The following is a 24,456-nucleotide window of genomic DNA, read 5'->3' on the forward strand; positions in this document are numbered from 1 at the left end:
TAGCGCCAGGCACTAAGAACGCTGCTAACTACGTGAACATGCCTTTAAAGCGTTTAATATGGACATTTACGGGCTAATAATGAGACTACACGTGATGCACGTGGTTCCACGAGCCGAGACATGTGGCGATCCGTCTATTCCTATTAATCTCAATGGAATACGATGTATTAAGTAGATCTCCTGGGCTTCAGGCTCTAAGAACGCTGCTAACTACGTGGACATGCCTTTAAAGTGTGTAATATGGCCTTATACGGCGTAATAAGGAGACTACACGTGAACCACGTGGTTCCACGAGTCCAGACAAGTGACCATCGGTCTATTCCTTTCAATCTCAATGGACTAAGATGTATTAAGTTGTTTTCCTGGTCGTCAGGCCTTAAGAACGCTGCTAACTATGTGGACAGGCCTTTATAACGTGTAATATGGCCTTTTACGGCCTAATAAGGAGACTACACGTAAACTACGTGTTTCCACGTGCCCAGACAGGTGGCAATTGCCCTATTCCTTTTAATCTTACTAGACTGCCGTGTATTAAGTCGTTTCCCTGTGTGTCAGGCTCTAAGAACACTACTAACTACGTAGACTTGCCTTTAAAGCGCTTAATATGGCATTTTACAGCCTAATAAGGACACTACACCTGAACCACGCGGTTCCACGAGTCCAGACAAGTCATTATCGGTCTATTCCTTTCAATCTTAATAGACTACCGTGTATTAAGTCGTTTTCCTGTGTGTCAGGCTCTAAGAACGCTGCTAACTACGTGAACATGCCTTTAAAGCGTTTAATATGGCCTTATACGTCCTAATAAGGTGACTACACGTGAACCACGTGGTTCCGCGAGTCCAGACAAGTGGTCATTGGTCTATTCCTTTCAATCTTAATAGACTGGCGTGTATTAAGTTGCTTTCCTGAGCGCCAGGCCCTAAGAACGCTGTAACTTCGTGGACATGCCTTTAAAGCGTTTAATATGGCCTTATACGGCCTAATAAGGTGACTACACGTGAACCACGTGGTTCCGCGAGTCCAGACAAGTGACCATCGGTCTATTCCTTTCAATCTCAATGGACTAAGATGTATTAAGTTGTTTTCCTGGTCGTCAGGCCTTAAGAACGCTGCTAACTATGTGGACAATCCTTTAAAACGTGTAATATGGTCTTTTACTGCCTGATAAGGAGACTACACGTAAACTACGTGGTTCCACGTGCCCAGACAAGAGGTCATCGGTCTATTCCTTTCAATCTTAATAGACTGCCGTGTATTAAGTCGTTTTCTTAAGCGCCAGGCTCTAAGAACGCAGCTAACTACCAGCACAGGTCTTTAAAGCGTGTACTAAGGCCTATTGCAGCCTGATATGGAGACTATACGTAAATCACGTGATTCCACGAGGCCATACAAGTTTTCATCGGTCTATTCCTTTTAATCTTAAAAGACTGGCGTGTATTAAGTTGCTTTCCTGAGCGCCAGGCTCTAAGAACGCTGTAACTACGTGGACATGCCTTTAAAGCGTTTAATATGGCCTTATACGGCCTAATAAGGTGACTACACGTGAACCACGTGGTTCCGCGAGTCCAGACAAGTGGTCATTGGTCTATTCCTTTCAATCTTAATAGACTGCCGTGTATTAAGTCGTTTTTCTGTGTGTCAGGCTCTAAGAACGCTACTAACTATGTAGACTTGCCTTTAAAGCGCTTAATATGGCCTTTTACAGCCTAATAAGAAGTCTACACGTGAACCACGTGGTTCCACGAGTCCAGACAAGTGGTCATCGGTCTATTCCTTCCAGTCTCAAAGGACTTCAAAGCAATGAGTCGTTTTCTTGACCGGGAGCCTCTCAGCATGCTGCTAACTACGTGCACAGTCCTTCCAAGTCTGTAATGTGACCACTTACGGCCTAATACGGATTGCACACGTAAATCGCGTGGTTTCACGAGCCCAGACAAGTGGTCATCGGTCTATTCCCCTCATTCTCAATGGATTACGATGTATTAAGTCGTTCTTCTGAGCGCCTGGCTCTAAGAACGCTGCTAACTATATGTGGACAGTTCTTTAAAACGTGTAATATGGCATTTTAGGCCTAATAAGGAGAATACACGTAAACTACGTGGTTCCACGTGCCCAGACAAGTGGTCATTGGTCTATTCCTTTCAATCTCAATAGACTGCCGTGTATTAAGTCGTTTTTCTGTGTGTCAGGCTCTAAGAACGCTACTAACTATGTAGACTTGCCTTTAAAGCGCTTAATATGGCCTTTTACAGCCTAATAAGGAGACTACACGTGAACCACGTGGTTCCACGAGACCAGACAAGTCATTATCGGTCTATTCCTTTCAATGTCAATGAACTTCGACGTATTGAGTCGTTCTTCTTAGCGCCAGGCTCTAAGAACGCTGCTAACTACGTGAACATGCCTTTAAAGCGTTTAATATGGACATTTACGGGCTAATAATGAGACTACACGTGATGCACGTGGTTCCACGAGCCCAGACAAGTGGCGATCCGTCAATTCCTATTAATCTCAATGGAATACGATGTATTAAGTAGATATTCTGGGCTTCAGGCCTTAAGAACGCTGCTAACTATGTGGACAGACCTTTATAACGTGTAATATGGCCTTTTACGGCCTATTAAGGAGACTAAACGTAAACTACGTGTTTCCAGGTGCCCAGACAAGTGGCCATTGCTCTATTCCTTTCAATCTTAATAGACTGCCGTGTATTAAGTCGTTTTCCTGTGTGTCAGGCTCTAAGAACGCTACTAACTACGTAGACTTGCCTTTAAAGCGCTTAATATGGCCTTTTACAGCCTAATAAAGAGACTACACGTGAACCACGTGGTTCCACGAGTCCAGACAAATCATTATCGGTCTATTCCTTTCAATGTCAATGAACTTCGATGTATTGAGTCGTTCTTCTTAGCGCCAGGCTCTAAGAACGCTGTAGCTACAGGCCTTTAAAACGTGTAGTAAGGCCCATTGCAGCCTGACATGGAGAATATACGTAAATCACGTGATTCCACGAGTCCAGACAAGTGGCCATCGGTCTATTCCTTCCAGTCTCAACGGACTTCAAACCATTGAGTCGTTTTCTTGACCGCGAGTCTCTCAAAATGCTGCTAACTACGTGCACAGGCCTTCCAAGTCTCTAATATGACGACTTACGGCCTAATACTGATTGCACACGTAAATCGCGTGGTTCCACGAGCCCAGACAAGTGGTCATTGCTCTATTCCTTTCAATCTTAATAGACTGCCGTGTATTAAGTCGTTTTTCTGTGTGTCAGGCTCTAAGAGCGCTACTAACTACGTAGACTTGCCTTTAAAGCGCTTAATATGGCATTTTATAGCCTAATTAGGAGACTACACGGAAACCACGTGGTTCTGCGAGTCCAAACAAGTGGTCATCGGTCTATTCCTTCCAGTCTCAACGGACTTCAAACCATTGAGTCGTTTTCTTGACCGCGAGTCTCTCAAAATGCTGCTAACTACGTGCACAGGCCTTCCAAGTCTCTAATATGACGACTTACGGCCTAATACTGATTTCACACGTAAATCGCGTGGTTCCACGAGCCCAGACAAGTGGTCATCGGTCTATTCCTTTCAATCTCAATGGACTAGGATGTATTAAGTTGTTTTCCTGGCCGTCAGGCCTTAAGAACGCTGCTAACTATGTGGACAGGTCTTTATAACGTGTAATATGGCCTTTTACGGCCTAATAAGGAGACTACACGTAAACTACGTGTTTCCACGTGCCCAGACAAGTGGCCATTGCTCTATTCCTTTCAATCTTAATAGAATGCCGTGTATTAAGTCGTTTTTCTGTGTATCAGGCTCTAAGAACGCTACTAACTACGTAGACTTGCCTTTAAAGCGCTTAATATGGCCTTTTACAGCCTAATAAAGAGACACTACACGTGAACCACGTGGTTCCACGAGTCCAGACAAGTGATTATCGGTCTATTCCTTTCAATGTCAATGAACTTCGATGTATTAAGTCGTTCTTCTTAGCGCCAGGCTCTAAGAACGCTGCTAACTACGTGAACATGCCTTTAAAGCGTTTAATATGGACTTTTACGGGCTAATAATGAGACTACACGTGATGCACGTGGTTCCACGAGTCCAGACAAGTGGCCATCGCTCTATTCCTTTCAATCTCAATGGACTAGGATGTATTAAGTTGTTTTCCTGGCCGTCAGGCCTTAAGAACGCTGCTAACTATGTGGACAGGTCTTTATAACGTGTAATATGGCCTTTTACGGCCTAATAAGGAGACTACACGTAAACTACGTGTTTCCACGTGCCCAGACAAGTGGCCATTGCTCTATTCCTTTCAATCTTAATAGAATGCCGTGTATTAAGTCGTTTTTCTGTGTATCAGGCTCTAAGAACGCTACTAACTACGTAGACTTGCCTTTAAAGCGCTTAATATGGCCTTTTACAGCCTAATAAAGAGACACTACACGTGAACCACGTGGTTCCACGAGTCCAGACAAGTGATTATCGGTCTATTCCTTTCAATGTCAATGAACTTCGATGTATTAAGTCGTTCTTCTTAGCGCCAGGCTCTAAGAACGCTGCTAACTACGTGAACATGCCTTTAAAGCGTTTAATATGGACTTTTACGGGCTAATAATGAGACTACACGTGATGCACGTGGTTCCACGAGTCCAGACAAGTGGCCATCGGTCTATTCCTTTCAATCTCAATGGACTAGGATGTATTAAGTTGTTTTCCTGGCCGTCAGGCCTTAAGAACGCTGCTAACTATGTGGACAGGCCTTTATAACGTGTAATATGGCCTTTTACGGCCTATTAAGGAGACTACACGTGAACCACGTGGTTCCACGAGTCCAGACAAATCATTATCGGTCTATTCCTTTCAATCTTAATAGACTGGCGTGTATTAAGTTGTTTTCTTGAATACCAGGCTTTAAGAACACTGTTAACTACGTGGACAGGCCTTTAAAACGTGTAGTAAGGCCCATTGCAGCCCAACATGGAGACTATACGTAAATCACGTGATTCCACGAGGCCATACAAGTCTTCATCGGTCTATTCCTTTTAATCTTAAAAGACTGCCGTGTATTAAGTTGCTTTCCTGAGCGCCAGGCTCTAAGAACGCTGTAACTACGTGGACATGCCTTTAAAGCGTTTATTATGGCCTTATACGGTCTAATAAGGGGACTACACGAGAATCACGTGGTTCCACGAGTCTAGACAAGTGACCATCGGTCTATTCCTTTCAATCTCAATGGACTAGGATGTATTAAGTTGTTTTCCTGGCCGTCAGGCCTTAAGAACGCTGCTAACTATGTGGACAGGTCTTTATAACGTGTAATATGGCCTTTTACGGCCTAATAAGGAGACTACACGTAAACTACGTGTTTCCACGTGCCCAGACAAGTGGCCATTGCTCTATTCCTTTCAATCTTAATAGACTGCCGTGTATTAAGTCGTTTTTCTGTGTGTCAGGCTCCAAGAACGCTACTAACTACGTAGACTTGCCTTTAAAGAGCTTAATATGGCCTTTTACAGCATAATAAAGAGACTACACGTGAACCACGTGGTTCCACGAGTCCAGACAAGTCATTATCGGTCTATTCCTTTCAATGTCAACGAACTTCGATGTATTGAGTCGTTCTTCTTAGCGCCAGGCTCTAAGAACGCTGCTAACTACGTGAACATGCCTTTAAAGCGTTTAATATGGACTTTTACGGCCTAGTAATGAGACTACACGTGATGCACGTGGTTCCACGAGCCCAAACAAGTGGCCATCAGTCTATTCCTTTCAATCTTAATAGACTACCGTGTATTAAGACGTTTTCCTGTGTGTCAGGCTCTAAGAACGCTACTAACTACGTAGACTTGCCTTTAAAGTGCTTAATATGGCCTTTTACAGCCTAATAAAGAGACTACACGTGAACCACGTGGTTCCACGAGTCCAGACAAATCATTATCGGTCTATTCCTTTCAATCTTAATAGACTGGCGTGTATTAAGTTGTTTTCTTGAAGACCAGGCTTTAAGAACACTGTTAACTACGTGGACAGGCCTTTAAAACGTGTAGTAAGGCCCATTGCAGCCCAACATGGAGACTATACGTAAATCACGTGATTCCACGAGGCCATACAAGTCTTCATCGGTCTATTCCTTTTAATCTTAAAAGACTGCCGTGTATTAAGTTGCTTTCCTGAGCGCCAGGCTCTAAGAACGCTGTAACTACGTGGACATGCCTTTAAAGCGTTTATTATGGCCTTATACGGTCTAATAAGGGGACTACACGAGAATCACGTGGTTCCACGAGTCTAGACAAGTGACCATCGGTCTATTCCTTTCAATCTCAATGGACTAGGATGTATTAAGTTGTTTTCCTGGCCGTCAGGCCTTAAGAACGCTGCTAACTATGTGGACAGGTCTTTATAACGTGTAATATGGCCTTTTACGGCCTAATAAGGAGACTACACGTAAACTACGTGTTTCCACGTGCCCAGACAAGTGGCCATTGCTCTATTCCTTTCAATCTTAATAGACTGCCGTGTATTAAGTCGTTTTTCTGTGTGTCAGGCTCCAAGAACGCTACTAACTACGTAGACTTGCCTTTAAAGAGCTTAATATGGCCTTTTACAGCATAATAAAGAGACTACACGTGAACCACGTGGTTCCACGAGTCCAGACAAGTCATTATCGGTCTATTCCTTTCAATGTCAACGAACTTCGATGTATTGAGTCGTTCTTCTTAGCGCCAGGCTCTAAGAACGCTGCTAAATACGTGAACATGCCTTTAAAGCGTTTAATATGGACTTTTACGGCCTAGTAATGAGACTACACGTGATGCACGTGGTTCCACGAGCCCAAACAAGTGGCCATCAGTCTATTCCTTTCAATCTTAATAGACTACCGTGTATTAAGACGTTTTCCTGTGTGTCAGGCTCTAAGAACGCTGCTAACTATGTGGAGAGTACTTTAAAACGTGTAATATGGCCTTTTACGGCGTAATAAGGAGACTACACGTGAACCACGTGGTTCCACGAGTCCAGACAAGTGACCATCGGTCGATTCCTTTCAATCTCAATGGACTAGGATGTATTATGTTGTTTTCCTGGCCGTCAGGCCTTAAGAACGCTGATAACTACGTGAACATGCCTTTAAAGCGTTTAATATGGACATTTACGGGCTAATAAAAAGACTACACGTCTCGGGCAACTTACGGACAGTCTCCAAAACGTGGTTTTACTAAGCGCACCAACCTGACTGATAATAAAACATCCTGGTTTTTTTTATTCGTTCAGGTGAAGGATCGATTTTTGAAAAAAAGCTGTTTAAAATTTTTTAGTTGTATTTAAGTCGATATAGCCTCGCTTTCGTGATTTTATTCACCTTTTTAATTCGGTAAAACCCATATAAATAAATACGCGATCAACTATAAACGGCTTTTTTTTAAGTCGTCGACATATTATCTGTGGATTAAAAAAATATCCGATGACGCCACATACCCCTAAGTGGTGCGAACTGTAAAACACGACGTTTTCTTTGATTTTTCGTCATTTTCAGTACTTTGACGTCATTTTTACTACGGTGTCGGATTTTTTTCCCGTTATATTAAAAGACGCGCAAAAACTGCGGGAAAAGAAAAACATAAATATGGTAGCTTCAGCGGGAAATTTTTTTTGTGGAATAAAGTAAGAACGAATAACGAATATCATGGCAAACGTTTTTGAATGCGCTTTTATGCGTGCTGAAGTATTGAATGGGATGAAAAATATAAGTCATCATCACTGTGACTTGCGTTTTTCAAATTTTATGGCGATGTTTCCTGATGTATCCATAACGAAAAATCATTTTGACAGAAAGTCCAAGGAACTTACTGCGTTTGTGAGAAAAAAAAAGTGGAACGGTAAAGTAAGGGAAAAATACCTAGATGATTTTTCTCAAGACAATTGGAAGAAACTCAAAGATAATGAGAAGATTAGGCATACTATACATGCATGTCAAGCATGCAGTTTATTAGAAAAAAATAAAAATACATTTCCTGTTTCAACATCACACAGAACAAAAAAAATCAACAATGTTAAAAAACCATTAACAGATATATCAAACACTGTAAATAGTACGAATAATAAAACTCCAACTACAACAAATAATACGTCCACACCTGTAAATGTAACATATAACAACATATCAACGATTACTACTCCAAACAGTATCAACACAACACCAGTTCATCCAATCACCATAAATTTGACAATTCCTCAAACAAAGACTGACATGTCATATATGAAAACAACGGCAGAATCTGTACTTAATAGTATCAACTCAAAATGGGACAGTATATATGACACTCCATTCACAAAGGTTCTCACAAAGGTCAAATCAGCTAATATTGCTCAAGTGAAGTCCAAGTCTGATAAAAAGAAAGAGCTTAGAGAACGGAATAAAATAATAAAAAAATCCTTGGAAAAAAAATGTTTTGGTGAAAATAAAGCAACAGACACAATCTTTGGCATCAGACAATCAAAAGCTTCCTACAAAAAATCAAGATCGATTCAATACTTTGAAAGTAAAGAAAATTCAATTAAAAGAATGATAGGTATAGCTATATATATTTTTTAATTTTAATCTTTCACCTGTACTGTATCTCCATTCACCTACAGGCACTGGTTTTTCTTGAATGGTATTATTTTATTGTTGCATTTTTTGAATATAAATTTATAAATAATTATATACACGCATATATATATATATAAACAAATATTAAAATGAAAAAATAAGCAATCAACATATATCATGATGAAGTATATAACCCCACGAAATTAACACGCAGAAATAATTAAAACTATGTTATGAAAATAAGTTGCTGTGTGAATAAATGCAAAAAAAATAGCAAAAATAAATAAAACCTTAGGTTCGTAGAATTCAGTCTCGCAAATCATTATTGACTAAACTAAAAACTGTAAAAATTATTTTAAACAAAATATATTAAGGAGTTGTTTCTAACCATAGGGCGGACAAAATTACAACAAAATCAAGACGTAGATGACACACCAATCAAGAAAAAACGACATAGTCCAGATCCAAACAAATTAAATTTCGATCGTCATGCTCTACTTGAAGAAGTGTTAGGAATGGATGTTGGTAGTAAGGTATATCTTCATGTATCTGTTAACATTTGTGTTGAACACATTGCCATTTATATCATTGTCCAATTTTGAACAAAAAAATAACTTGTGTGACACATCGATTTATTTCCTCTTGCAGATAAATTACTCTGACTTGGCCCGAAAATATCATATACCTGGAACTACTGGAAATACAGTTGTTAAGGAATTTCTCGAAGATAACGGTGTTGATTTATCAAAATTTGCAAACAATTTTGTTAACCCATGCAAATATCGTCGAAAATATGAAAAGTTTCCAGGTGAGTACCTAAAAAAAAGAAGAATTGATATATAATGTACGCTTCCAACATTGTGTCTTGTCATCAAATCTGTATAATTTATAGCAAAAGATTCTTAAATTCTTTCAAGTGTTACAGTAGATTTCTGTGTGTAGAACAATGTTTACCTAAAACACATTGCATCTTCACAATACTTTTAGAAATATGTATTATACAAAAAGAGGATGTATATATCGTAGCGTTTGTACAATCAACTTAACATTCCTTGTTCAGAAAGAGAGATATTGAGAACATTTCATTTTTTACAGATGGAAGTGGAGTGTCGGTTCCTATGCCCCCTACATTTGAAAAAATAAAAGAGGAGATACTGAAGAAGATTGAATCTGGAGATATTCTATTAGGATCTTTGGTTGAGCCAAAAAAATATAAAAAAGCTGTGATAAAGAATGGAGTGATTTTCAATGAAGAATTCACAGTATCTGGTCGTTGTATACCACTGAGTGACATTCGCAGAAAGATTTTTGAAGAACATCAAAGTTTGGGGATTATGAGAAATCCAAAAGGTGCTTTGACAAGATACTTCATACTATGGTCTGATCATGCATCACTTTTGAGTGCTGGCCATTTACTATTGACTGTCAAAGTTGTTTACGATGACAAGTTATTTTATACAGATGAGGAAATGTATGCAAAAACAGGTATGTCATTTAGAAGTATTGTTATTGATCACCAAAATTCTAGATATCTAAAATCAAAAATATTTACTTTTTTTACTTTGATAGTAGACATTAAATGCCACTTAATAATGTTCGCTAAATTAAATTTTAGGAATTTGTCATGATGTTCAAGAACTTGTGGAGCGTCCATCCGTTTATATTATTGGTTTTGCCCAGGATAGCATTGCAGAGAAGCTTTCATATGTCGAAACCAGACTTAATGACATTAGAAAATTGTCTGACCCATTAATTGTCAATGATAAGAAAGTGGTTGATGTGATAAGGTTTTTTCATGGTATGTTGATGGAATTCAATTCACACAAGTTTAATCTGCATAATGCAACAATTTATTTAAAAAAGGATAACAGGAATTCATTTATATTTTAGGTGACCATCCTGAAATACAATACGAGAGTGGTAACTCTCATGGTGGAAACTTTCCCTGTCTTTGTGGATGCAAAAAATCAAGATTTACAGATATAGCCCATGTCTACAGTAACAAAATAGTGTCCTTGGAACAAAGAAGGAAGAAGGTACATAAATTTCAAAATAAGTTGTTCGTTATTTGTAATTTTGACAAAAAGTATAGAAAATTATTTATTCCAGGTAAATGAAACAAAATATGAATGACAAATTTATAGATTTCTATTACATAACATTAACTATTTTTAACTAACTATTTTTGATTATTTTAGGTAATATCAGGCCCAGCAGGACAACAACAAAAAGCTGTGTCTCCATTTCAACAACTCAATGTGGAGAAACTGGGTCTTGAAGTAAATTACAGAAACCTTGACCGTGACTTACCAGTTCATCAAAAGTTGCACAAAAAGGACCTTGAACAGCTACTAAAAAATCATTTGACAGGTTAGGGCTATTTTATTTTTGATAAACTAAAATAACTTTTGCAAATTTTGGCCTTTTTCGCAAAAGTTTTATATAAGTTGATGTTAGTTGATATTTGTCTGAAAATTTTTCTACAAATAAAGCAAAAGAAAATCAGATATGTTGAGGAAAATTGAAAAGCATAAAAACAATTCTGATTTTATTTTCAAAATTACACTCATTAAAATTTATAAATTCAGTCAACAATTTTTTTTAAAGGAATTATCCGTGTTCCAGCTCTTTGCTTTGGAAATGAACATAGTACAATGGAGTCCTTGAATCTTGCTAATTATGAAGTGATGCCGATTGAACCACTGCATGATTGTAAAGGACATATCAAGAATTTGTGGGATGTTTTGCATGAAGTGTTGACACCTCAAGAGAATAAAATTTTTCAACAGTCCCTAGATGCCACATATGGTTCGAAGGACAAGGTGAGAGGATCTGACTATCGGCTGTCATCAATAGTTGTTTACCAATCAATGCAAAGCACTTGCAGAAAGGAAATCAAAGAGTTGTTGTACACATTGATGGAGCTAGTTCGGTTATCATATCTTAAATCCCAAAAAAGGTCCCCACGAATTATTCTACGATTACATAATATTAGTTTCCAGCATGCCATGTTGTGCCAAGATCTGTTTGGGCATAATTTAAAGTCAATGTCTACACAAAAGCTTTATGGCATTTATTATCATGGCTTGACAACACATTTAGCAGAAGTATCGAGAATTATCTCACCAAGCTCCTTACACACAGAGAATGAAGAACAGCTATTCAGCAAAATTAATCAAATAAGTTTGAGAACATCAGCCAGATCCTTAGAATCCATACGTGATAATAGCATCATCCGTATTCAAGCTGAACAGAAATTTATTGCCAAAGAATGTTCTAGAAAATCAACTAACACATCTAAAATATCGAAATTTTCAGAGAGTGTACTTGGTAAGTCTAAAATATCTGTTTCTACTGGCTTTCTAATTCATGTTGGCATTCAGAAATTGCTGAGACGAATGTCCACATGAAAACAAAAGTTTTCAATTCACATTGGCAAATATTTAACTGTTATTTGTGTACTGCAGCATTTGGCCGCAAAACAAATATAAATTGCAAATGTCGAACACGAGTTTGCCAACGCAAAACAGGAAAATGTCATTTTACGTAGGCAATGTTCTGTCGTCATGGAATAAACTGAAACAGAAAGGCTGTTCTATGTGATAATTAAATATATTTTGAAGTGCTTGACTTAATAAAAAGTCTGGTTTGATATTCAAACATTAATCTTTCTAATTTTGTTTAAAATTTTAACATGTGATAAAAAGTGTATGATTGTCATTTTGTTTCGAAATAAACTTTTTTGAATTTTCAGATGAGAAAAGAAGTTGTTTTAACATTAACTTACCTCTACGGAAATATCAGGCACACTTGGAAAGAATTGCAGATTTTTTGCTCTATGGTAATGGTGTTTGGTGGCATAGAGAAAATGATATTATCATATTTCATGATGGAAAAGAGGATGATGATTTCAGAGTTGAAGGGCCTTTGATGACAAATTTCAAACAAGACAACCTGCAATCAGTAGCAAAAGATGTAGAAGCTTGTTGGAAGAAATGCGTTGATCGTGGTATTGAATTGCCAATCACAAAGATAAATACTTTCGACGAAAATGGAGATTTAATAGAATGCAAGGCACTTGAAGAAGTAAGTAATACGTCATTCTTGGCTTACTGTCTGTAGGATGGGTATATTAATAGCCCCCAACTCAAATTCCTCTGTATCAAGTCTATCTCTACACTTTCTTACCCAATTATCCTCCTTCATTCTTGCAAGTGTCCTAACCAACTTAATCTACTTATATCTGGACAACATCTATCTTTAATTCTACAGATACCTAGCCTGCTTCTTAGCTCATATGAACTCTTTCTTACTCTCAGACTGGCGTTACAAATCCAAAAGCAAACATAACAAGTAATATCAAACTGATGGCTGATGATGATAATGCAGAATATGATAATGCGTATATATCACATGATAATAATGAAGAGATAGAAATGGAGATAGATATCACATTAGAACAGCAACCTTCCTTATTGGATTTAGAAGTTGACCAAGCTGTTCATTTTAAGAAAGAAACATCAAACACAATTACATTGGAACAACAACCTTGCATAGCTGACTCAGTTACTAATCCTAAAAAAACTGCAGAAAATAGTAAGTTGGAAAAGATCTGTAGAGACAGACAGACGAAAGCTGACCAAAACCCAATTCTTGAATCAGGTGTATGCAAGAACATAATGTATGTTCTTGGCTATTCAGATAAATTGAAGGACTTCGACCGTCATCATATGTCATATAAGCTGACTAAAAGTGAACATTCAAGAAAAAAATGTAGAGCATTTATCATTCATTTTCGTGAAAAAGTGATGGCTGTTCAGCATGAAGCAGAAAAAGCTACGAAAGATTGGGAAAAAGACTTCATAGCAAAAAATTTTAAGATGCCGAATACAGAAGAGCTTAAATCAAATAAAATTTACATGGAGAAATATAAATTAAATTACCACGCCAAAAAAATTCTTGAACAATGGACAAATATTTAGTTTTTCAGCAAAAGGATCAATATGCGCTTTTAAATTTTAAGAAGCATATTTTTCAACAAATTAGCCAGAGCTAGCTAAAATAAAAACATTTGATATATATATATATACAAAACTTTTTTTCTGATACGTTTCGTATGGGAAATGTATTTTTATATTATTGTGGATCATCATTTTGCACAAACGAAAAAACAAGAACAACACGAGAAGGAAATTAATACCTTTAAAAAGATATCAAAGTATTTGTTGTTGCTTTGACGGGCTTAATACGCAATAATCTTGTATTGTGCAAAACTTAGAAGAAATAGCTAGCTAGCTAACAGTCTTAAAAAGGTCCATTTTTACAATCCATTATGTGGGTTATATATCTGCACCCTAAATCAAGAGAATACTAGCTAAACTGCTTTTCTAATTAAGCTACTCTTTCGTACAGAGGTAGGATTTGCACCCACAACTATTTAGCTAAGTAATCTGCAGTGATCTAAGAACTACATAAACAGTTTAATTTCTTGACTAACTGTTTTTATATTGTATATATCTATCTATGTATATATCTATGTATATAACAGCCAGAAAGGCTATGTATAGCTCTGACAGTTACAAAGTTTAGGTAAACACTTCCAGAAATATATAGCTAGCTTTTGCTATAGCTACTATATATATAATTTTGACAGGTAGCTATAGGCAAATAGAATATAGAAAATTTCAAATATATAGAATAAATAATATTACAAACCTTGTTTTTACTGCGTGATCACAAATACCTTAACAGCCAAATGTATGGTACAACCAACCATTTCTGTCAACACAAAAACACAAAAATGGCGGCACCTTCTTGTCTTCTTCACAAACTTGAAACGACAAAAAGCACGTCAGATAGCAAAACGCGGTAGACGATTATGATAAAACGCGGTATACCCGTGTTTTACCCGAAATAATTGGAGACTGTCCGTAAGTTGCCCGAGGTGATGCACGTGGTTCCACGAGCCCAGACAAGTGGCAATTCGTCTATTCCTATTAATCTCAATGAAATACGATGTATTAAGTAGATCTCCTGGGCTTCAGGCTCTAAGAACGCTGCTAACTACGTGGACATGCCTTTAAAGTGTGTAATATGGCCTTATACGGCCTAATAAGGGGACTACACGTGAACCACGTGGTTCCACGAGTCATGACAAGTGATTATCGGTCTATTCCTTTCAATGTCAATGAACTTCGATGTATTGAGTCGTTCTTCTTAGCGCCAGGCTCTAAGAACGCTGTAACTACGTGGACATGCCTTTAAAGCGTTTAATATGGACTTTTACGGCCTAGTAATGAGACTACACGTGATGCACGTGGTTCCACGAGCCCAAACAAGTGGCCATCAGGCAATTCCTTTCAATCTTAATAGACTACCGTGTATTAAGTCGTTTTCCTGTGTGTCAGGCTCTAAGAACGCTGCTAACTATGTGGACAGGCCTTTAAAACGTGTAATATGGTTTTTTACGGTCTAATAAGGAGATTACACGTGAACCACGTGGTTCCACGAGTCCAGACAAATCATTATCGGTCTTTTCCTTTCAATGTCAATGAACTTCGATGTATTGAGTCGTTCTTCTTAGCGCTAGGCTCTAAGAACGCTGTAGCTACGTGGACATGCCTTCAAAGCGTTTAATATGGCCTTATACGGCCTAATAAGGGGACTACACAAGAATCACGTGGTTTCACGAGTCCAGACAAGTGATTATCGGTCTATTCCTTTCAATATTAATAGACTGCCGTGTATTAAGTCGTTTTCCTGTGTGTCAGGCTCTAAGAACGCTACTAACTACGTAGACTTGCCTTTAAAGCGCTTAATATGGCCTTTTACAGCCTAATAAAGAGACTACACGTGAACCACGTGGTTCCACGAGTCCAGACAAATCATTATCGGTCTATTCCTTTCAATCTTAATAGACTGGCGTGTATTAAGTTGTTTTCTTGAAGACCAGGCTTTAAGAACACTGTTAACTACGTGGACAGGCCTTTAAAACGTGTAGTAAGGCCCATTGCAGCCCAACATGGAGACTATACGTAAATCACGTGATTCCACGAGGCCATACAAGTCTTCATCGGTCTATTCCTTTTAATCTTAAAAGACTGCCGTGTATTAAGTTGCTTTCCTGAGCGCCAGGCTCTAAGAACGCTGTAACTACGTGGACATGCCTTTAAAGCGTTTATTATGGCCTTATACGGTCTAATAAGGGGACTACACGAGAATCACGTGGTTCCACGAGTCTAGACAAGTGGCCATCGGTCTATTCCTTTCAATCTCAATGGACTAGGATGTATTAAGTTGTTTTCCTGGCCGTCAGGCCTTAAGAACGCTGCTAACTATGTGGACAGGCCTTTATAACGTGTAATATGGCCTTTTACGGCCTATTAAGGAGACTACACGTGAACCACGTGGTTCCACGAGTCTAGACAAGTGATCATCGGTCTATTCCTTTCAATCTTAATAGACTGCCGTATATTAAGTCGTTTTTCTGTGTTTCAGGCTCTAAGAACGCCACTAACTACGTAGACTTGCCTTTAAAGCGCTTAATATGGCCTTATACGCATAATAGGGGGACTACACGTGAATCACGTGGTTCCGCGAGTCCAGACAAGTGGCCATCGGTCTATTCCTTTCAATCTCAATGGACTAGGATGTATTAAGTTGTTTTCCTGGCCGTCAGGCCTTAAGAACGCTGCTAACTATGTGGACAGGCCTTTAAAGCGCTTAATATGCCCTTTTACAGCCTAATAAGGAGACTGCACGTAAACCACGTGGTTCCACGAGTCCAGACAAGTGACCATAGGTCTATTCCTTTCAATCTTTATAGACTGCCGTGTATTAAGACGTTTTCTTAAGCGCCAGGCTCTAAGAACGCTGCTAACTACGTTCACAGGTCTTTAAAGATTGTACTAAGGCCCATTGCAGGCTGAAATGGAGACTATACGTAAATCACGTGATTCCACGAGGCCATACAGGTGGTCATCGGTCCATTCCTTTTAATCTTAAAAGACTGCCGTGTATTAAGTCATTTTATTGAGCGCCAGGTTCTAAGAACGCTGCTATCTACGTGCACAGGCCTTTAATTCGTGAAATATGGCCTTTTTTGGCCTAATGAGGAGACTACACGTAAATCACGAGATTCCAAGAGCCCAGACATGTGACCATCGGCCTATTCCTTCAATCTCAATGGACTACGATGTATCAATTCATTTCCTTGTCTACAGGTAAATCGCGTGATTCCACAATCCCAGAAAAGTGACCATCGATCTCTTCCTTTCAATCTCAATAGACGTCAAAGCATTAAGGCTCTCAGAACGATGCTAACTACGTGCACAGGCCTTCCAAGTCTGTAATATGTCCATTTACGGCATAATACGGATGGTACACGTAAATCGCGTGATTCCAAGAGCCCAGACAGGTTGCTATCGGTCTATCCCTTTCAATCTCAATGGACTTCAAAGCATTAAGTCAATTTCCTGACCGCGAAGCTCTCAGAACACTGCTAACTACGTGCGCAGGCCTTCCAAGTCTGTAATATGGATATTTACGGCATAATACGGATATACACGTAAATCGAGTGATTCCACGAGCCCCGACAAGTGGCCATCGGTCTATTCCTTCCAGTCTCAATAGAGTACAATGCATTAAGTCGTTTTCTTAAGCGCCAGGCTCTAAGAGCGCTGCTACCTACGTGCATAGGCCTTTAAATCGTGTAATATGGCCCATTACGGCCTAATGCGGAATCTACAGGTAAATCACGTTCAATCTCAATGGACTACGATGCATTAAGTCGTTTTCTTAAGCGCCAGGCTCTAAGAACGCTGTTAACTACGTGCACAGGCCTTCAAAGCGTGTAATATGGCCATTTACGGCCTAATAAGGAGACTACACGTAAGTCACGTTGTTCCACGAGCCGAAACAAGTCGCCATCCAGTCTCAACGAACTTCAAATCATTGAGTCGTTTTCCTGTTGATATTCTCTCAAAACACTGCTAACTACGTGCACCGGCCGTTCAAATTTGTAATAGGACAATTTACCGCCAAATAAGGAGAATACACGTAAGCTACGTAGTTCCACTAGCCCAAACTAGTTTTCATCGGTCTGTTTCTTTCAATCTCAATTGACTACGAAGTATTAAATCGTTTTCCTGAACGCCAGGCTCTAAGAAATCTGCTAACTCCTTGCACAGGCCTTTAAAGCGTGTAATATGGCCCATTGCGGCCTAATACGGAGTCTATAGGTAAATCACGAGATTCCAAGAGCCCAGACAAGTGACCATCGGACTATTCCTTTCAGTATCAATGGACTACGATGCATTAAGTTGTTTTCTTGAGCGCCAGGCTCTAAGAACTCTGCTAGCTATGTGCAATGGCCTTTTAAGCGTGTAAAATGGCACATTACGGCTGAGTACGGAGTTTACAGGTAAATCACGTGATTCCACGAGCCCAGACAAGTCGTCATTGGTCTATTCCTTCCAGTCTCAATGGACTTCAAAGCATTAAGTCGTTTTCCTGACCGCGTGGCTCTCAGAATGCTGCTAACTACGTGCACAGGCCTTTTAAGCGTGTAAAATGGCACATTACGGCCGAGTACGGATTGTACACGTAAATCGCGTGATTCCACGAGCCTAGACAAGTTGCCATTCGTCTATTCCTTTCAATCTCAATGGACTACGATGCATTAATCCGTTAGGTGCCAGGCTCAAAGAACGCTGCTAACTGCGTGCACAGGCCTTTAAAGCGTGTATTATGGCCCATTACGGCCTAATGCGGAGACTACACGTAAATTGCGTGATTCCACGAGTCCAGACATGTTGCCATCGGTCTCCTCCTTTCAATCGCAAAGGACTACGATGTTTTAAGTCATTTTCATGAGCGCCAGGATCTAAGAATGCTGTTAACTATGTGCATAGGCTTTTAAAGCGTGTAATATGGCCTTTCACGGCCTAGTAAGGAGAATACACGTGAGCCACGTAGTTCCACGAGCCTAAACTAGCTTTCTACAGTCTGTTTCTTTCAACCTCACTGGACTACGAAGTATTAAGTTGTTTTCCCGAGCGCCAGGCTCTAAGGACGCTGCTAACTACGTGCACAGGCCTTTAAAACGTGTAATATGGCCCATTATGGCCTAATACGGGGTCTACAGGTAGATCACGTGATTCCATGTATCCATACAAGTGGCCATCGGTCTATTCCTTCCAGTCACAATGGATTTCAAAGCATTAAGTCGTTTTTCTGACCACGAGGGTCTCAGAACGCTTCTAATTGCGTGCACAGGCCTTCCAAGTCTGTAATATGGCCATTTACGGCATAATACGGATGGCACACGTAAATCGCGTGATTCCAAGAGCCCAGACATGTTGCCATCTGTCTATTCCTTTCAATCTCAATGGACTACGATGCATTAATCCGTTTTCTTAAGTGCCAGGCTCAAAGAACGCGGCTAACTGCGTGCACAGGCCTTTAAAGCGTGTAATATGGCCCATTACGCCATAATACGGATATACACGTAAATCGCGTGATTCCAAGAGCCCAGACAGATTGCCATCGGCTTATTCCCTTCAATGTCTATGGACTACGATGCATTATTCGTTTTCTTAAGCGCCCGGCTCTAAGAGCGCTGCTAATTATGTAGACAGGCCTTTAAAGTGTTTTTTATTTATTTATTTATTTCTTTATTTAAAGTTGGATCCAGTATAGTTACAAGGTACTAATTTACACCAACTATCAAATTAAAACATGTAAATACTAAGTGATAAAAATACAAATAAAATACTAAAATAAATCATCGATTGATCCCCGAATGAGCAGCACAGAGTTTAAATTGGCAGTATATTTCAACGTGCCTGATAACAGATTTGAATTCTTTTAGATCTGTCACATTTTTGACACACGCAGGTAGGTAATTCCAGGCTAGGCTAGCGAGAAATTGAAAAGAATTCTGCCCGATACTGCTTTTAGAAGGTGGAATGACCAGTACAGTACCACGCCTAAGACTGTAAGTAGTCTCCTTTTTTCGAAAAATATCCCACATTAGTTCAGGGTTCAATCCATGAAGACACTTATAAACTTCAGTTACAAGGCTTTTCAGATTTCTATCATGGATAGGCATCATACTAGATATTTCCAATATTTCTGTATTGGTTTTCTGCACCAGACCAGTTTTTGCACACAACGCTCTTTTATGGGTTGCCGAAATGAGATTGTGTGACTGTTTGCTGCAGAACATCCATACAAGGGGGCAATAATTGAAACAAGGTAAAATAAATGAGTTAAATAATAAATCAATCTGATCCTGTTTGAGAAAATTTCGTATCCTCAGGAGTGCTTTGTCTTTGAGGAAGCACTTTTGCACATCCCTTTTACGTGAGGGTAAAATGAAAGTTTTTCATCCAGAGTAATACCTAGTAACTTAACTTGTTTTGATGGAGCAATAGAAGATGAGCCAATCTGAATGCTGATATTGCCAACATCAGCTCCCAGAATTATCATCTGAAACTTGCTTGGATTTGCAACCATACCATTTGAGTTGAACCAGTTTACCACTTTGACTATGTCAAAGTGCAAACTTTCTAGAACAGCGGTAATGCTACTCTTACAACTAAAAATGGTGTTGTCGTCGGCAAAGTTGCAGATATCACCCTCAAATAACAGGAACAACAAATCATTAATAAACATATTGAATAATATCGGTCCTAGGACAGAGCCTTGAGGAACTCCTAACAAAATTTCTAACCACTCACTAACCGAGGAGCCTAACCTCACTCGATGTTTCCTGTTTGATAGATAGCTCAGTATAAGCTTTAATGTATTATATCCAACGCCATATGCCTCCAGTTTTGCAATTAAAAGACCAAAAGGGAGACAATCAAACGCTTTGGATAAATCCATCAAAACTGCACCGACTTTTCCAGATTTTGAGAGACATTTTTGCCACTTTTGAAGCATGTTTAAAATAGCATACTGACAGCTGTAACTCTTTCGAAATCCACAAAGATATTTAGACAAAAAGGTGTTGAAGAATGGTAACAGTTGTTTGGCTAAAATTCTCTCAAAAACTTTGGAAACAGTTGGTAACAAACTGACAGCTCTATAATTTACCTTGTCTGTGAAGCTACCCTTTTTATATAAAGGGATTATCTCTGCCAAAGATAAAAGACTAGGAAAAACAGAACTGTCAATAATAGAACTGTTAAAACATTTTGTAAGTACTGGAACACAATATCTAGCAGCTAATTTAAGCATCTTCGTTGGAATCGAACCACTGACTTTCTTGCTATCATCTAACGCAAGAATTTCCTTAAACATGACATCCTCACAAATTGGAGACAACTCAAAAGTATGTGTCTGTTTCTTCGATTTAATGAAGAGGACACTAGGGTGAGACGCATACTTCTCAACTGCAGCAAGAACAGCATCACACTCGGATGAAAGAGCTTGAGGAATGTGTGGCATGTTAAGGTTGTCAGTAATTTTATTAAAATATTCATTAAATATGTTTGCAATATCACTATCATTATTATATAATATAATTTTGTCAACAAGAGAAATTCTTTCTTTACCACATTTGGCTTATTCATTAAACAAAGGTTTTACCGATTTCCAAAAACCTTTACTCATATTACTTCGGCCAAAGTTGGAAAAGAAAGTTTTCTTGTCCTGCCTATTTATATTGACCACCAAGTTTCTTTGTTTTTTAAATGCTCTCACATCATCGTCTTTCCCGGAAGTGTCAGCAACCCTTTTAAGACGCGAACGTTTCATGATCGCCTTTCTCAGAGTTTTAGAGACATGGGGCCCTAACAGCGCGGCTAATTACGTGGACAGGCCTTTAAATCCTGTATTATGGCCTTTTACGGCCTAATAAGGAAACTACACGTGAACGACTTTGTTTTACACGCCCGGACAAGTGGCTATCTGGCTTTTCCTTCCAATCTCAATGGACTCCGATGTATTAAGTCGTTGTGCTAGGTCTAGGATTAAGTGATTTTCTTGAGCGCCAGGATCTAAGAACGCCGCTATGTGCATAGGCCTTTAAAGCGTGTAATATGGCCTTTCACGGCCTAATAAGGAGAATACACGTGAGCCACGAGCCTAAACTAGTTTTCATCAGTCTGTTTCTTTTAATCTCACTGGACTACGAAGTATTAAGGCTTTTTCCTGAGCGGCAGACTCTAAGAACACTGCTAACTATGCGCATAGTTCTTATGGCCTAATACGGAATCTACAGGTAAATCACGTGATTCCACGAGCCCAGACAAGTGGCCATCGGTCTATTCCTTCCAGTCTCAATGAACTACGATGCATTAAATCGTTTTCTTAAGCGCCGGGCTCTAAAAACGCTGCTAACTACGTGCAGAGGCCTTCAAAGTGTGTACTATGGCCCATTGCGACCTAATACGGAGTCTAAAGGTAAATAACGTGATTCCACCAGCCCAAACAAGTGGCCTTCGGTCTATTCCTTTCAATCTCAATGGGCACTGATGTATTAAGTTTTTTTCTTGAGCGCCAGGCTCTAAAAACGCTACTAACTACGTGCATAGGCATTCAAAACGCGTAATATGGCCCATTACGGCATAATACGAATGGTACACGTAAATCGCGTGATTCCAAGAGCCCAGAGAGATTGCCATCGGCTTATTCCCTTCAATGTCTGTGGACTACGATGCATTATTCGTTTTCTTAATATGGCCATTTACGGCATAATACGGATGGTACACGTAAATCGCGTGATTCCAAGAGCCCAGACATGTTGCCATCGGTCTATTCCCTTCAACGTCTATGGACTACGATGCATTATTCGTTCTCTTAAGCGCCAGGCTCTAAGAGCGCTGCTAATTATGTAGACAGGCCCTTAAAGTGTGTAATACGGCCTTTTACGGTCTAATAGGGAGACTACACGAAAATTGCGTGATTCCAGGAGCCCAGACATGTTGCCATTGGTCTATTCCCTGCAATCTCAATGGACTACGATGCATTATTCGTTTTCTTAAGTGCCAGCATCTAAGAACGCTGCTAACTATGTGCATAGGCCTTTAAAGCGTGTAATATGGCCCATTACGGCCTAATACGGAGTCTACATGTAAATCACGAAATTCCAAGAGCACAGACAAGTGACCATCGGTCTATTCCTTTCAATATCAAGGGTCTACAATGTATTAAGTCGTTTTCCGCAGGCCTCTCAGAACGCTGCTAATTACGTGAAAAGGTCTTTAAAGTGTATAATACTGCCTTTTACGGCCTAATACGGAAACTAGACGTAAATCACGTTGTTCCACGAGCCCAGGCAGGTGGCTATTGGTGTATTCCTTTCAATCTCACTGGACTACGATGTATTAAGTCATGTTCTTGAGCACCAGGGTCTAATAACGCTGCTAACTACGCGCACAGGCCTTTAAATCATCGAATATGGCCAATTACGGCCTAATACGGAGTCTACAGGTAAATCACGTGATTCCACGAGTCCAGACAAGTGGCCATCGGTCTATTCTTTTCAATCTCAATGGACTAGGATGTATTAAGTTGTTTTCCTGGCCATCAGGCCTTAAGAACGCTGCTAACTACGTGAACATGCCTATAAAGCGTTTCATATGGACATTTACGGACTAATAATGACACTACACGTGATGCACGTGTTTCTACAAGCCCAGACAAGTGGTGATCCGTCTATTCCTATCAATCTCAATAGACTTCAAAGCATTAAGGCTCTCAGAACGATGCTAACTACGTGCACAAGTCTGTAATATGTCCATTTACGGCATAATACGGACAGTACACGTAAATCGCGTGATTCCAAGACCCCAGACAGGTTGCCATCGGTCTACTTCCCTCAATCCCAATGGACTACGATGCATTAATCGTTTTCTTAAGCGCCAGTTCCTAAGAGCGCTTCTAATTACGTAGACAAGCCTTTAAAGTGTGTAATACGGCCTTTTAGAATCTAATGCGGAGCCTACAGGTAAATCACGTGGTTCCACAAGCCTAGACAAGTGGCTATTGGTCTAGTCTTTCCAATCTAAATGGACTTCGATGTATTAAGTCATTTTCTTGAGCACCAGGGTCTAAGAACGTGCTAACTATGCTCACAGGCCTTTAAATCGTGTAATATGGCCTTTTACGGCCTGATAAGCAAACTGCACGTAAATGACATGGTTCCAAGTCTGTAATATGGCTATTTACGGCAAATACGGATGGTACACGTAAATCGCGTGATTCAAAGATCCCCGACAGGTTTCGACCGGTCTATTCCCTTCAATCTCAATGGACTACGTTGCATTATTCGTTTTCTTAAGCGCCAGGTTCTACGAACGCTGGTAACTATGGTCATAGGCCTTTAAAGCGTGTAATATGGCTCATTACGGCCTAATACGGAGTGTACTGGTAAATAACGTGATTCCACGAGCCCACACAAGTGGCTATCGGTCTATTCCTTCCAATCTAAATGGACTACGATGCATTAAGTCGTTTTCGTGAGCGAGAGGTTCTAAGAACACTGCTAATACGTCCGCATGCCTTTAAAGCGTGTAAAATGGCACATTACGGCTGAATACGGAGTCTACAGGTAAATCACGTGATTCCACGAGCCCAGAGAAGTGGCCATCGATCTATTCCTTTCAAACTTAATGGACTTCAAAGCATTAAGTTGTTTTCCTGACCGCGAAGCTCTCAGAACACTGCTAACTACGCCCACAGGCCTTCCAATCTGTAATATGGCAATTTACGGCATAACACGGATGTACACGTAAATCGCGTGATTCCACGAGGTCAGACAAGTGGACATCGGTCTACTCTTTTCAATCTCAAAGGACTACGATGTATTAAGTCAGTTTCATTAGCGCCAGGCTCTAAGAACGCTGCTAA

The 24,456-nt window shown here is 39.7% G+C and overlaps 1 protein-coding gene across 1 annotated transcript; it reads left to right on the forward strand.

The window, feature by feature from the left end:
* Nucleotides 1–9,537: 9,537 nt before the first annotated feature.
* On the forward strand, nucleotides 9,538–14,444 carry LOC130648728 (uncharacterized). Its single transcript, XM_057454803.1, has 7 exons — nucleotides 9,538–10,083; nucleotides 10,214–10,396; nucleotides 10,489–10,634; nucleotides 10,797–10,968; nucleotides 11,206–11,928; nucleotides 12,353–12,684; nucleotides 12,918–14,444. The coding sequence occupies exons 1-7, from the start codon at nucleotides 9,717–9,719 to the stop codon at nucleotides 13,578–13,580; spliced, it is 2,586 nt and encodes an 861-aa protein (XP_057310786.1). The 5' UTR covers nucleotides 9,538–9,716; the 3' UTR covers nucleotides 13,581–14,444.
* The last annotated feature ends 10,012 nt before the right edge of the window (nucleotides 14,445–24,456 follow it).

This window comes from Hydractinia symbiolongicarpus, chromosome 7, assembly GCF_029227915.1.
Source record: "Hydractinia symbiolongicarpus strain clone_291-10 chromosome 7, HSymV2.1, whole genome shotgun sequence".
NCBI lineage: Eukaryota > Metazoa > Cnidaria > Hydrozoa > Anthoathecata > Hydractiniidae > Hydractinia > Hydractinia symbiolongicarpus.

Bases quoted from the DNA above. Each gene is read 5' to 3' on its own strand.
- LOC130648728 (XM_057454803.1), top strand. From the start codon at position 9,717: ATGCCCCCTACATTTGAAAAAATAAAAGAGGAGATACTGAAGAAGATT. The intron at 10,397-10,488 runs GTATGTTGATGG...TTTATATTTTAG, and splicing joins TGTGATAAGGTTTTTTCATG to GTGACCATCCTGAAATACAA. The intron at 11,929-12,352 runs GTAAGTCTAAAA...TTGAATTTTCAG, and splicing joins ATTTTCAGAGAGTGTACTTG to ATGAGAAAAGAAGTTGTTTT.